Source organism: Ascaphus truei, chromosome 5 (assembly GCF_040206685.1).
Source record: "Ascaphus truei isolate aAscTru1 chromosome 5, aAscTru1.hap1, whole genome shotgun sequence".
Taxonomy (NCBI): Eukaryota; Metazoa; Chordata; class Amphibia; order Anura; family Ascaphidae; genus Ascaphus; species Ascaphus truei.
Window position 1 is genome coordinate 295,664,866 of NC_134487.1, and position 15,541 is coordinate 295,680,406.

General features: G+C 44.8%; 1 protein-coding gene across 3 annotated transcripts in view; it reads left to right on the plus strand.

Moving 5' to 3' along the window:
• Nucleotides 1-15,541, plus strand: part of SHISAL1 (shisa like 1) — a 147,956-nt gene that overhangs the window by 86,414 nt on the left and 46,001 nt on the right. For all 3 annotated transcript variants that reach the window (XM_075602766.1, XM_075602768.1, XM_075602767.1), the window contains exon 2: nt 6,578-6,677. In XM_075602766.1, coding sequence (XP_075458881.1) covers nt 6,611-6,677 — 67 coding nt within the window. In that variant the 5' untranslated portion in view covers nt 6,578-6,610. The remainder of the gene's footprint in view (nt 1-6,577; nt 6,678-15,541) is intronic.

Below are 15,541 nucleotides of genomic sequence, written 5' to 3' on the forward strand. Positions count from 1 at the left end.
ACCATACAGTTCGTACAATGCAAACACTTCACAGGCACTGGTATGGTGCAGAGGTGAAACCTTACACTCCCTCCCACTGGATAACCCAGCGGTGCGCAAACTGGGGGGCGGGAGATTTTTCTGGGGGGTGCGGGCTGTTGCAGAGGTCCTGCGCTCTTCCCCCAGGCATTTAAATTAATGCCGGGGGATCGCGTGAGGCCTCTGCAAAAAAAAAAAAAAAACTTGCCGGGATTCAGACGATCTGACGCGTCTCCATGGCAACGCGCCATCAGATGACGCAGCGGGGTGATGTGACGGGACGTCATCGGCGTCAAATGACACCGCGGGTCACGTGACCTGATGTCACGTGACCCCGTGACGCGACTGGAAGGTAGGAGGGGGGGCGCAGCTTCGGCACAGGCCAAACAGGGGGCGCAGCTGGAAAAGTTTGCGCTCCCCTGGGATAACCATTTGTGGGAATAAAACTACCTATCTCTACCTAGTACGTACCACATTGTGTCCATTTGGTAAAATTAGAGTGTGGTTCAGGGCTCCTGTATGAAGCGCACTTCATTTGTTAAGCGTAGGCTGGGAGCGGGCACGCTGGCGCTCAAGCGCAGTGACGTCATGCGCTCTGCTCGGCCAGGCGATTCCTGGGCAGCTAGTTGCGCGCGGGGGGGCGTGTCGGGGGGCGTGGCCATGATGTCATAGAGCAGGTTCACCCTCATTGGGCGAACCGCTCACATAACGCATCAGCGAGCAGCCAAATCAAATTTGGTTGTCTCGCCAAGCAGCAAGCGGCACGGGAACGCGCGCACGCACGCACCCTCACCCTGGACGAGGGCATTCCGAGTTATCACGCTGATCTCGCCGAGAACAAGAATAGCGCCGTCTGTTTAGGTCTCACAGGTACTCAGGACAGCTCTTTGCAGTGGAAGAAGGGTGATTCTCTTTGCTGTCTTGCTGTGACCCGGAGGAGCAGGTCTGTGTATTTTGTGATGTACTGTAGCTGTAGTATCACAGATTAGGATTATTCGAGGGGGCAGCTGCCAGGATAAGTGAATAATGGGTCGGTTCCTCAAGTGGCTCATACTCAGCAGGCTGAGGCACAAACAATAAGGACCCCAACTTTTTCTACACCTTTTGTAAATGTATTAGGAGGGACTTTGTTTCTAATCCAAACTTCTGCTTGCTAAAGGCAAATCTGATTAAATGTAGAAGGGCACCACCCTGCATCCTGTCACCCTTGCATGGCATGCATGTACAGTACAGTATGCACTGTATGTATGTATGTATATCTTTATTTTATAGTACCATTAATGTACATAGCGCTTCACAGCAGTAATACACGTGACATAATCATGCTGCTAAATGCAGTTTCCATGAGGAACTTTTCCATAGTAAAAACATTGCGGGGAAGCCATTTGCAGTCCATATATAAATGTGTACACATTTAAAATACAATTTCCAAGTAACGCAGGAGGTTTATGTAACGCCTTCCCCCCCAACCTCAGATAGGGTCCTCTAGGGGAACTAACTCTCCCGTTACATGTGTGTGTATAGTGCGTACCTGCTGGCAACAGGAGGGCCTGAGTCTCCCGCGGTGACATTGGGGACAACAGGACAGGTTTCTGGGGTTGTGCCTTCGTTCTTCTCAATGGTGCAGCGCCTCCATCTCCTGCAGGCCCCAGGGATATGGGGTGGAATCAATACAGTAGAACTTCCCTCCCAGGGATGAGAGATTCCAGTCTCACACAGCTGTGTCTTTAAATCAGGATACTTTATTCACCTCCCAGCAGCACACGATACAGCATACAGTTACGGACAGTTGCTCTCAGCCAGCTGCCCTCTTTTAGGATGTCCCCTGACGCCACTGGGCCTAGGTCCACCCAGAGTGGGTCTAGCTCTCCCCCTACCCCCTATGCAGGGTAGGAGGTATTTGGTCCACCTACTAAACTATAACTATATCAGCTCTACTCCAACTAACTGACTCACTCTCAACACACTGACCCACTAAATAGGAAGTGCAAATGCCCTAAGTAGTTTCAACAGGCACCGCCCCTGTGTCTCTTGATTGGACACAGTCAGGTGACCTGCCTTCACTTCCTTAGCGCAATTGCTTGAGGTGCGGGAAACCCATGATAACTCCTGGCAAACCCGCCCTTACACAGGGATTACTGCCACAAGGAGGGTAGAAATATAGCCCAAAACCACACAGGGTTACATTTATATAATGTATCAAATTTAGCAGGTGCCTGCTCGCATTATAGTAAGATGAACTAAGTCAGGGGCGCGCAAACTTTTCCCCGTGCGCACCCGTCTGCTCGCCTCGTCGCCTCGCAACCCCCCCTGCTCGACCCCGGCGTCAAAGAACATGCAGGGTCATGTGACGTCACGTTGCCATGGTCACGTGACCCCGCTGCGTCATTTGATGCCTGGTTACCAGGACGACTCAACCCTGGAAGGGAAGGTAAGTGGGTTATAGAAGCCTAGCGCAGTCCCCCACCATTTAATTTAAATGCCTGGGGGGATAATGCGGGACCTCTATAACTGCCGACCCCCCTCTGAAAATCTAGCGCCCCCAGTTTGCGCACCCCTGTACTAAGTGATGTGCGTCTGTGCAGTTTTTTTCCCTTTTATTTCAAACACCTCTTTAGATTACGGTAAGTACAGTAAATTAAAGTCCGCACATTTGGATTCCTGAATAAAATGCATTCATCTCAATACTCTCGTTTGACAAGCAAGTAAATGGCACGGGAAGGAAAGGCGAGAAAGCACTTCTATAGGGATTTAACCTATTTCGCACTTAAACTAGTAAAAATAATTGCAGCCGGCACTGTGCATAAGCCTACTGCCCTAAGGTGCCAGTCTAATATAATACTCATAAAAGCCTTCAGCTTGATTTGTGCAGTCATACTGAAGACTTGATGCCTGTTCAGAGCTGGTTCGATGTGTATCTTCGGTCTCCGAGAGCCAATATGTCTTGCTGAATCGTGTTAGTAACTGAGCAGTTTAATACTACTGTATATTGTTCGTAGTTTGAGTGGGTCACACATTCAAGTTGGGTCTGTACAGAAAAATCGGTCTTCTCCAAAGAAAAAGAACTTCATGAAATGGTGGGAAAAACTAGGAACAAACCAGAAATGTAAGGCTACAAAGCTATTGTTATTATTACATTAATAATGCTGCTCTGACTTAAAGGTTGCCTGAAACATTTCTCTGATGTATCTAGTGAAACCAACTATTCGATCTACCTTGTTTTAAATAAACTTTCCTGAAGAAAATGGAAGTGATTTATGTGTCAATGAAAATCTAATGGAATCAGGTTTTGTATACTGTATTTCACTCAAATTGTAAGCTAGGGAGATGTAGGATAATCCCCTCAAACCTGGTGTTGTGTTTGTGATGAGTAGAAGCGCACAGATAAACACATATTACACGGATGCAAGGGTTTGTTATAGACTCATACTGTAATTATCTATTGTGTATAATTTGTGCTTTTACTATGAAATTGTATGGGACAGGATAAAACAGGGGGTCGAATTCCAGTTCAAGGATCACCAAAAAGGACAGGTTTCTAGATTTCTCTAAGAAACGCCTAATTAACCAAATTCATTTAGCTTTAATTATCACTATGGGCAGGGACTCCTCTTCCTTAATGTTACTTTTATGTCTAAAGCACTTATTCCCATGATCTGTTATTTATATTATCTGTTATTTATTTTATTACCACATGTATTACTCCTGTGAAGCGCTATGTACATTAATGGCGCTATATAAATAAAGACATACAATACAATACTATGGTAACTTGATCGCTGAATAAAACCTGACCTGTAAGTAGGGTTGCCAGGTGTCCCATATTGAACCGGACTGTCCTGTATTTGGATACTCTGTCCAGTAAAAAATGAGAGGTACTGTAATACTGGACATGTATATGCCGGTATTTTCCTCCCTGGACATAGTGACCCGACACACCTTTCACCATTGAGTCCAGTATTTTTGGCGAAGCCACCTGGCAACCCTACCTGTAAGTGGCCCTTGAAGACTGAACCCTGGGATACCCTAAGCCATAAAGTTACGATAACACAGATCACATCTGTGCTAGGCTAGGACCTGTGACGCGTCCTGGCATGGACGAACTAAAGTGAAGCCCGCAGCAGTCTGCACTGTGCCCATCACATGATCCATATGGCACACTTGACCCCTTAGATTTTATTCTGTTGTGGAATTATTATATTACCCCATGGGCAAATCCGATAAATGTTCCTGGACATATCCGGAGAGGTGGGAGGAAATAATATGTTTTTATAGGCTGCTTTTTAGCTACGATGCTGACACAAAAAAGATATAAAACTGTTTTAATAAAAATGCAGTTTACTGGAGCCATAAACCTGCCAATGTGATGGTAGTAAATGTGTCTTATCTTCCATTTTTGTGAGGCTTTGGAATTCAAACTTTTCCTTTGTGGCCTTTTTAATACTCGTGAAGCTATTTCTCTTGACATTTGCTGCTTTGCCACTGACTCATTGATACCCCCAAGGAAAATATGCCAGATGGAGAAGGACAATACGTGATTTGTAAGGTCTGGCGGATAAAAACCCAAACGCTGGAGTGAAACTATACACAAGACATCCACAGATATTACTTAACGGTACCAATAATAACAAGAGATGTATTTGTAGGAGAGCAACATGTTAAACAGAGGAGGCCAAACTTGTAATAGCAGATGTGTGAACCAAATGTTTGCTTTTTGCATGATTTCAAATAATTACATTTTTGAATAAATGTGCAAATAAACTTGGGGTGAATTCCTCTACTGCCCTGAGACCTAGTACATTTTAGGGCTAACGTTGGGGGATGGTAACTCAACTCATGCCTATTAACATTCAAATAAATTGTAATAAATTACAAATAGTAGCCTTGAGCCATTAACGAAGGGCGGCAGCTGCTAAGATGAGGGCCCCCTGCCTCTCCCCTCTTACATTATACGGCTCAACCCCGTTATAGCGATCCGTTACAACGCGAATCCGCTTATAACACGATGCACGCGTGGCTCCCAATTTTCGTATTTATGAATACTTTACAACACGATTATTGGCATCTTAAATACTTTATTGTACAATGCATACAATTGTACATTATTTCTAACGCGATCCGCTTATAACGCGATGTGATTCTTTGGAACCCAAGCACAGCGTTATAAGGGGGTTGAGCTGTATCTTTAAGACCCGGGGAGGGTCGTGACGCGGCCCCAGGGGTTATGGCCTGCAGAGAAGTATAGCTTGGGTGCAGCTGTTCCTCCCGGTCTTGGGATGGAACCCTGGGGCATTCCCCTTTTCGGCGTGGCTCTGAGATGTTGGGGATCCTGCACCTCTCAATGGGTATTGCAATCGCGGTGTCCCTTAGTGGTAACCTATAGTAGATAGTATTTAATAAAAACTCCCAAGTATACACCGGAGGAGATAACTCTTTTGCTATTATAGCGGAGCCTGTAGTAGACTTTGAGTGAAGGAGGCAGAAAGGACATCTGCAACCTACCTGAAGCACAAAAACAGTTAAAGGACTCCTGTTTGTGTCACAACATATAATAACACTTTAAGAGTGCAGAGAGAGTGAGAAAGAGAGAGGGGAGTGTGAGATAGAGAGAAAGAGGAGGGGGATAAGATAGAAGGGGGGAGAGAGAGGATGAGGGAGAATAAGATGGCGTGAGAGAGGGGGGGTGAGAATAAGATGGTGAGAGAGGGGGTGAGAATAAGATGGAGTGAGAGAGGGGGGGAGAATAAGAGGGAGTGAGTGAGAGGAAGGGGGACGGGGGAGAATGAGAGAGAGGTGAGGTGAGCGAACACCTCCTCCCCATGTAAACAAAGCTGTCAGTGGCCCTGTGCTTGACACGGGATCCGCTCGTTCATACACTTTCTATTCACCAGTTTTTCTGTTATGTTGCATGTTCACAGCACTAGATTTAACTCCCTGTTGGTCAGATTACAACAGTATAATGTTACCTAACACAGCAACCTCCCTCCTGTCCTCTCATGGGTGCCAGGATTTTCCCTTTTTTTAATTAGTTACTTCAAGCATTATACTGTAAGCTTTAGCTTGGCACTAAGCTCTAGTCTAGTCTGTCTAGAGCATCACAATAATACTTAATAAAAAGTATCCATAAACAACCTTCTCTGTGTATCCAGCTTGGAACTAAGATACCAACATAGAATGTTCTACTTACAGAGAATGTTCTACTTACAGAGAATGCTACAGTACTTACAGAGATCAAAATCAGTGGTACCTGTGAATTCTGGCACAAAGATAGCATCTCAAGTTCTAACTTCTTTCAGTGAGGGTCTGTTGCAGTTTGAGACGGCTGATGCTGAAAGTCAGAGAGACTGACTCCAAATCAATGAGCCCCACAGAAAATCATTGGGAGTTGACTGGTCTATAGTTAATATCGTTTCTCAAATGATACTACAGCATTCTGTATAGACATCAAAGTGATGTCCTACGCCTAAATAAATGGTACCGCCACCTGCAACGAACACAGAAGAATACAGCAGAATGTTGTGTTAAGTTGTAACTGTTCTGTCTGCACTTTGCTCTCTAGGTAATTCTCTAATGGACAGATGAGACCAAAAGGATGACTAGCTGGGCTAACTGCTCCCTCAATGTGCTGATCATACTTTTCGTTGTGATGTCTTCAACAGGTAATTCTTCTAACACAGAGATCTAGCTGTATTATAATTGTATGTCGCACTAATGTTTGTCTGGATATGCTTTTTAACTATACGGAAAATACATTTGCCCTGGCAAGCCAGTAAGAAAAAAAGAGACAAAGAGCAATATTAATCTGATCAGTGTGTTAGGCTAGGGGTGTCCAACTCCAGTTCTCAAAACCTCACCCCCCCCCAAACAGGTCAGGTTTTCAGGATATCCCAGCTTCAGCACCTTTGCTGAGGCAGGGACTGATTGAGCCACCTTTGCTGAGGCAGGGACTGATTGAGCCACCTGTGCTGAAGCAGGGATATCCTGCAAACCTGACCTGTTGGGAGGGGGGGGGGGCTTTAGGACTTGATTTGAGCACCCCTGTGTTAAGATACAATAGGCCTTTGATAGCGAGATTGTGTGAGAGATATGACCCCATGCCCAAAATATATGTACAAGGTCATTGTATATACTGTACTATATATGCAGCACTTGTATACTGTAGATCTGTAGATAAGTCCAAGTCCTAGACAGTCACATTGAAGAAACACGTTTGAGCTGTGCATCGCTTGCATGGAGACATTCTAATTGGTTGGCTTTTAATTCAATTAAAAGGAAAGGTTCTGTTCATTGCGTCTACTAACATTAATTCAGTCCCCACTGTCTGTCAGGCTTCATGCATTTCTCACTTGCATTATACACTTGCAGAGTAGAGGAAAAAGAAAATACATTTAAAAAAAGAGCCTTGTCAAAGTCTTCTCAGTAAAAAAAAAAAGCTATTTTCAAAATAGCATGCTCTCATAGGGCCTGTAAAAGGATGTTCTTTTTGTACTGTTCATCAGAAAGGAACAAGAGAAAATGGGCCTTCCAGGATGTTTTCTTTTTTTAACAAAAAGCCGCTATGCCAATGTTTGTCTGCTAATAAATTGTCCATCACTGTCCTTCTTCATCCCTCCCCCTCATTGCCTTTTTTTAACAATGAATTGCAGCCGCTGAGCAGATAGAAAGATAGGTAATTGTCATCATTCACCAGTTTCCAAGGCTACTTCATATGACATCTTTAACTTGACATGTTGCAATAATGGCAGACATGAAGGTAGCTTTACAGTGAGGACCATTTGCCAGTCGCACAAGTGGGACTCGCCTATTTTTGCTTTAGCAAATGACATCAGATCATAACCGCTACTGAACTAGACACTCGCATTATAAAGAGAGATGCTAAACATTGCGCTTCAGTCAATACAAATGGGTACTTCCTACGAGCTCCTGCTCTTGAGAAGGATTCTTCTCACACAATGCAGAATTCCGCACCAATGCCTTTTTTTTATCTCACTGGTAGTTGAATTGATAGGAGGGAACTTTAACACATTACCCAAGTGTCACATTTGTTACCAGAACCAAATTCTTAAATCGCGTTGCAAGTCTGAAAAGGAAATGCAAATATTGACAAAAACAACAGTTAAAACAAACCAAGGGAAATATGAGCTATTCGAAATATAACACTGTTCCACGTTTATCCACACAAAAGAAATACCAACAGTACAGGAAATGAGTATCCAACATATTATCGTTTTATTTCATACAGGGCTTTTCTCCTAATGGGACTCAAAGCGGTTCACAATTATAGTGTAGTGTGCGGTACGCAGCACGTAGGAATTTTACAGGCACAGTCCCTGCCCAGGTGAGCTTACCAGGGTCGCCGACAGGTGGGGCGAACCGGGGCAAGTGTCCCGGGCCCGGCGGCTCAGGGGGGCCTGGCCGGCTGGAGCTGGAAGTTGGCCCCGGCCAGAGGTCAGGCTGTACTTCTGCATCCAGCTGCCTGGCCTGTGATTGCCACCGAGCCCCAGTTCCTGCGGGCCTCTCTCCCACGCAGGGCCTACACCGGTGAAAGAGAGGCCCGGCATGGGAGAGAGACCCGCAGGAGCTGGGGCGTTCCGGGGCACCAAAGGCCTCAGACCACCAGCAAGGTAAGTGTGTGTTGCATTTTGTCTGTGTCTGAGGAGGAGTCATTTTTGTGGGGGGGAATTGTATGGGTATTATGGTGGGGAGGGGGAGTGTGTATGTGGCCAGTGTGGGGGAATGAGTGTGGGGGGGGGGATTGAGGGAGCGGGATTGAGTGAGAGGGCGGTAATTAAGTGATAGCAGTGAGAGGGGGTGGAGGGGGGACAGTGAGAAAAATACATGGGAGGGAGGAATACAGGAGGTGGCTCATGAGGAGGTGTGAAAGGGCAGGGTCGGGGGGATTCGCAGGACCGCTGACACGTTGGCCTTGTCGAAGCTCTAGTCCTGGGCCCCAGGAAATCTGTCGGCAGCCCTGGAGTTTAAAATCTATGTTTTTGGTGCCGGAGGCGCAGGGAGATAAAGTGACTTGTTCAAGGTCACAAGGAGCTGACTCCGTGTCATTGCTTACAGAGTGAGTGCCTTTACTCACTGAGCCGCTCTTTCTCCTTATGTCAAATTGAAACTGACAGGAGCTGCACACAATCTTCACCCACACACAAAGCGTTCCAATCAACCAACACCAGCACGTAGCTCAGATCATTCTCATTACTTAAGTAGCTCCTGCTAATGAAGCAGCCATCCTTACTCAGCCAATCAACCACTCTTGGGGGTTATTCATTAAACTATTGCACTACAATGAATAACCCCCCTTTATCCTAAAAGAAGCACTGCACGGGATCTGAAGAGTGGCACCTTCTCTAAATGCCTACAGGAACATTACAATACAATGCAAACGATTCAAATTTACCAGGCAATCCTGTTGAATAATAGGAAATGAGATGTGTGACCTTTAATTAAATGATTGACTTTCAAATTTAACATGGGACATATTGATGGACAACTTGTCTACTACAGTATGTAACTTTGCATCCCCCTTTGAGCAAGGTTACCAAGGAACTCGAGAGTCATTTGTTTATTCAACGTTAAAGCAGCTATCCACATTCATCACAATTTGTTGTATTTTTCATTACTTGCTTATTCAACTCTGTTTTTATCAGATTCTCCGTCCAGGAGACATAAGTGTTTGAAATATGAGGTTAAAATGGAGCTCTGTATACAGCCAAAAAAAAAATGTCCCAATGCAACATCCAAATGACAAAGTATATAGTTCAATATTTATCTGTTGGTATTCTCATGAGTAAGGGTCATTTAGTTAAACTCTTTGGCCAAAGCGTTCTAAGCCTGCAGCCCCACCAAGGCATGAGCCCTAACACCAACTGTGAAACTTCTCATGCATCTCTAAAATAAATAAAAAAAGAGAATTAAAAAATAATATATATGATTTTTAACACACACACAAAAAGGCGGATGTACTCAGAAGGCAAAACGAATAAGTGAATATAAGTAAAACCCATACGGACATCTGGTGGAGATTGCTGCTTTAACCCATCATGTTTCTCATATGTACAGTATGTGTGTTGTAAATTGGTAATGTGCTAATAATCTAATTACCTGTATCTGTAACAAGATATACAAGAGAGACAGCAGCTAATACAATGGAACGCTCAGATATGGACATTCTTTTCCTCAGCCCCTGAAACAAACTAAACCAATATCTATTGTATTGATGAAATATATAATTGTGACCTCTTTATTTACAATGAGAATTCACACTGACCTTTGGTAACGCCCTTCGGGATCTGCTGTCCTCCATCACTCAGGATTTATCCGAGACCATTAGGCACTCATGAAGATAAATTGTTTATATCATAGCTCACTAGTGTATATTCTTAGTACAGTCAATATATATAACAATCCTTTCAATGCATAGTCCTGGAATTCATTGGCAGAAAGAGATTAATCAAGTAGACATGCTTAGCATTAAGGCCCAAAGTGCTAAATGGTGCTAAGCCATCCCATTCATTTACATGTGATTTAAGGTATTCTAAGGCTCATAGCTATTAAATACATTTGAGCCTTAGCATCCAAGGGACCCTTACATGACCCTTGAAGATTTTTTTTTGTACATGTGCATTATATTACAGTCTTCTGGCTCTGAATAGTGGTTTTGCAGCGTAAGAAGCTACAAATAGTTTCATTTACGTGCCCACATCAATACCAGTTGTTTTGGGAATTAAATAGCACTTTAAATTAATTTCATATATCTACTGGGGACATGCCTTAAACGTACAGACATGCTTTACGGCTGTCTTTAAAACTGATTTGCCCTAGGCTCACCTACTGAAAGTTATTCTTTTAGAACAAGGATGGCCAACTCAAGGGCCAACAACAGGCCAGGTATTAGGAACATCTCTGCTTTAGCACAGGTGGCTCAGTCATTCTGACTGAGCCACTGATTGAGCCACCTGTGCAGAAGCTGGGATATCCTTAAAACCTGACCTGTTGGGGGTTCTTGAGGACTGGAGTTGAGCCCCCCTAAGTTAAGACATGCTTTCGTACACAATATTTGAATAGGCCATTTTGAAAAAAAGTATATAGCACCCATTCCCCCACCCTAAGGGAGATTGTGTCGCTACCGGGGTGTTCTGGTGCGGTGCCTGCTTGTGAGGTGGAACAGGAGGCCTTGAGAAACTCCGCGGTGGTATGGGGAGGCATCAGGACAGGTTCTCAGTGCTGATTTTCCATGGTGCAGTGCCTCCAGCCAGTGAGGATCCTGGTGCAACCATGATGGTCCACACTGGCACTCAGATAATGTCCCAGAAAAGTAGCCACAAGGTATAGTCCAACTGGGTTTTTATTAACAGAGTAATTATGTTCATAGCAGGCATAATCCCTGGAACAGCACCCACAAGGCTTGGGGCGTCTAAATGAAAACTTAGCATTTAATGAACCTATTATAAAATAAAGGCAGGGAACAACTAGAATAATTAAAAGAGAGCTATTTTCTCTCAACTGGAGCCGACCTTTGCTCTGTATATATGCTGATGGACCATCTCAGTCTGCTGGACGCTAGTATGCAGCGCCTGTGCTTATTAAAAATATAATCGTAAAATTCAAGTTATAAAAAAAAAAAAAAAATATAATCGTGCAAACAATTGTGTGTAACCCTTCTATAACTGGGCTGTGTGGTTTACAAAGTGAGACCTAGCTTCCCCAGCGAATGACAGCGATGAACCGTGAACAAAAGATTGAAAAGTCTGTAAGGTCGCCAGCAGGTCAGGTTTCAAGGATATCCCTGCTTCAGCACAAGTGGCTCAATCAGTCAACGACTGGGATATCCTTAAAACCTGGCCTTGAGGACTGCAGTTGGCCACCGCTGCTGTAGAGACACAAGGGCTGTTGTAAGTAGTGGATCTATTGCAAGGCCTATTCATTCTGCAGCTATCAATATTTGTCCATGTTGTGGGGGAGGAAGCATTGGATATTTAGAATAACGCTAATTTGGAGAAGGTACAAGTATGAGATACTGACAAAATGTGAGGAATATTGTATGCCAACACGGAGCAAGACAGCTGAGAGATACAAATTTTTACATGCATGCAAAAATGTGGTGAAACCAAAGAACAATGTGTCACTAAAATACAAAAACTCAGTAAGGCCCCGTTCAGAAACGTGACGTACGCGCGCTTACGTGCGTGCGCACATTCCCCACTCTTGTAGGTTTGACAATGGGACGCTAGTCACGTGTACATCGCCAGCCAATCACATGACACACACACACTTTGTTTCTTTTTTTTTTTATTACATGGATGACGGACGTCCTGCCTCCAAGCCGCGTCATTCAGTCTGCCCAGCAGACATCGCCCAGCAGACATCGCCCAGCAGACATCGCCCAGCAGACTGACAGGCCCGCGTCGCAGTGTAGTAGCCTGTCTGAGCTCAGCCTAAGACCCGCGTCTTGTGAAATGAAAGGCTCTAATCAGAGATTGAATTATTTGTGGCATTAAATAAAAGGTGTTAGGAGAGACTTCTTTGTGACGCAGATGTAACCTTGGATAAAACTGCGTGCAGGAAAACACAAACTGTAAAAGCACAAATAGAATTAACCGTAAGGGTTTACCCAATCCCTAAGTACAAAGGGGGACAGTCTGAAATGCTCACTCCAAAAAAGAAAGCCACTGCTACAGGAGATGGCACCCATATAATGTTATGTGGGAAGAGTGGGTAACAGCACAGCCCCATACAATCTTCGGGAAGCTCTGTTACAAATGTGGCAAAACTTATCTTGTTGCAAAGTGCTGTAAATCACAGATGCAGAAAAGTCAAGCGTGTGCAGTTAAACACAATCTGCCTCAGGAGTTATATCTATGTAGCCCTCCCCCCGGTCCCCTCTAAAACCAGACCCTTTTAGCAGGTAGGCTATGGCAGCACACTGGCAGAGTAGGGGTTAAACCCATTGCACACGGTCCTACATGTGAGAAGTACCAGAGGCAAGTTATGTTGTTGCACCTGCCTGCCTGGAGAGTTCTAGTAGGCCATGTGACCAGTGGGGTGAGAGATTGCTACAGCATGTTTTGCACAGAGACAGAGAGGGGCAAGAGGTTGACACCCCCTGGGTAGATAAGGGGGGGAGGTCTTGTATGTTCAGGAGAGAGAGTGTGCTGGGGAAGACTATGCTAGGTGCCTGGTGCAGACAGAGGTTCCCATGCTGCAGGGAGCAGGGCTATAGCCCAGATTTATGTAGGGATCTGGGGCTGAGCCTGCTTCATCCTTAGCCAGGGTTAGGTTGGGTCCTGGGAGGAACTGCAGGCAGAGGGGAACTTCTGCAAGAGAGACATGCTGAAATCCTGTCCGGTTATGCTGTCTGCTGGTGCTGACAATAAAAGCAAGCAGCCTGTTTAAATGTTCCTGGCGCCCTGTTCCGCTTATTCTACATCTACTCCTCACTACAGCCCTGGCCTGGATACAACAGAGAAGCCCTGAGACCAGAGGTAAACCTGACTGAGCTATACTACGCTGAAGCAGGTAGAAACCCTGTCAGCAGAGTAAAAAGAGACTGATTGTGTGTACAACCTATCTCCTGCTGCCGGGTGGAGATAGGGGTGTTACATGTAGATGTGCTGGAAACCAGTGCAGCTGATGAGAGGGACTGGATACTACTGTACCAACAATACTGAATTGAACACGCATTCCTTTGAAACTGGACGCTGGAGCTCAGGTTAACATTGTACTGAAAACAAAGGCAAAACAGAGATTCAGAAAAATAAAAGTATTATTCTGGAACAAATACAAATAAAGGGAAGATGCATTGTGTGCATTAATCATAAAACACAATTTATTGTGGTACCAAAGGATGTTACACCAATTGTAGGCCTGACTGCCTCTGTAAACCTTCATTCTGTGAAGCAGGTTCTCTCAATACAAGATGTAGTTGAGACACTCATTTTGGAGGTGAGCATACAATCTGGATAAACAGGCAAGTCTTTTCAGTCTTACATCAATTTTCAGAAGTGCCCTTTGGTCTACATCAGTGGTGCTCAACTCCAGTCCTCAAGACAGCACAACATTTCAGGTTTTCAGGATATCCCTGCTTCAGCACAGTTGGCTCAATCAGTGGCTCAGTCAAAAACAGCACCACCTGTGCTGAAGCAGGGATATCCTGGAAACCTGACCTGTTGTGGGGGATCGGGGGGGAGGTCTTGAGGACTGAAGTTGAGCACCCCTCCTCTACAGGATAAAGTAAGGAAGGAAGCACTGCAAAGTAATCAAGAAAATTAAGGAACCGACAGACTGGATGAGCTTTCTAATTTTAGTGGAGAAAAAAATTAATGGTCAATTACGCATATGCCTAGATCCTAGAGATCTTAACAAAGCTAGCCAAACACAGAATGATGACCCAGTTTTTAAATGCACCGTTTTCCAGAACATGTTCTGGATTTTGGCAGCTGAAAGTTACAGACAAAGCACAATGTACAATGTTTTGTAGCCCTGGTAAGATTAGGGGCTATATTTCTATCCTCTTGTGTGTAATCCCTGTTAAGGGCAGGTTGCCAGGAGTAATCATGGATTTTTCCTACTTCTGACACTGTACTGAGTCAGTGAAGGTAGGCCACCTGACCCTGTGTCCAATCAAGAGACACGGGCGGTGCCTACTGGAAGCTACAAAGAGCAGTGTCACGTCCTATTTAGAGACACACACAGATAAGTGTACAACACAAGTTGTTGGTCTGTGTTGACAGTGAGTTAGTTAGGAGAGGAGTGGAGCAGTATAGTTAGGAGGTGGACCAAATACCTCTTACCCTGTTTAGGGTTTAAGGGAAGTGCTAGCCCCACTCTTGATTTCCCTAGGTCCAGAGTGGAGGCAGGGACATCCTAAAGGAGAACTGCTAGCTGGCTGTGTATACTGACTGTACCTGTCTGCTGCTGCTAAGAGAGAGAAATAAAGAGCTGCTGCTATAGAAAAAGACCTACAGTATTGTGTGAGACTGGAATCTCTCATCCCTGAGAGGGGATTCTGCGGTAGGGATTCCACCCCGCATCCCTGGGGCCTACTACAGATGGAGGCGCCGCACCATTAGAAGAACGAAGGCATTCACCCCAGAAACCTGTCCTGTTGTCCCCCATGTCATCGCGGGAGACTTAGGCCCTCCTGTTGCCAGCAGGTATGCACCACACTGAGACATGTAGCCTGACCACAGAACACCTTAGGGGACCTGATCTGCGATTGGGTGGGGATCCATGGGTTACAGTTTTAATACCCCATTTGGAAGGTACTGATTCGCACGCTTACCTTTTGGCATAGCTTCAGCACCAGAGGCATATTACAAAAAACTTACACTACTGTAAATATCATTGATGGATATGTTGAGAGTGTTACCACCTCCATTCAGGACCTACAGTAGTGATTTGTGGTGCAATGGAAGAAAGGTCTTGGAAGCAAACTTAAAATGAAATAAGGAGAAATGCATTTTTGTAGGTAAAGCGTTAATATCTATTGGTGACATTGTTTCCCTTGAAGCTATAA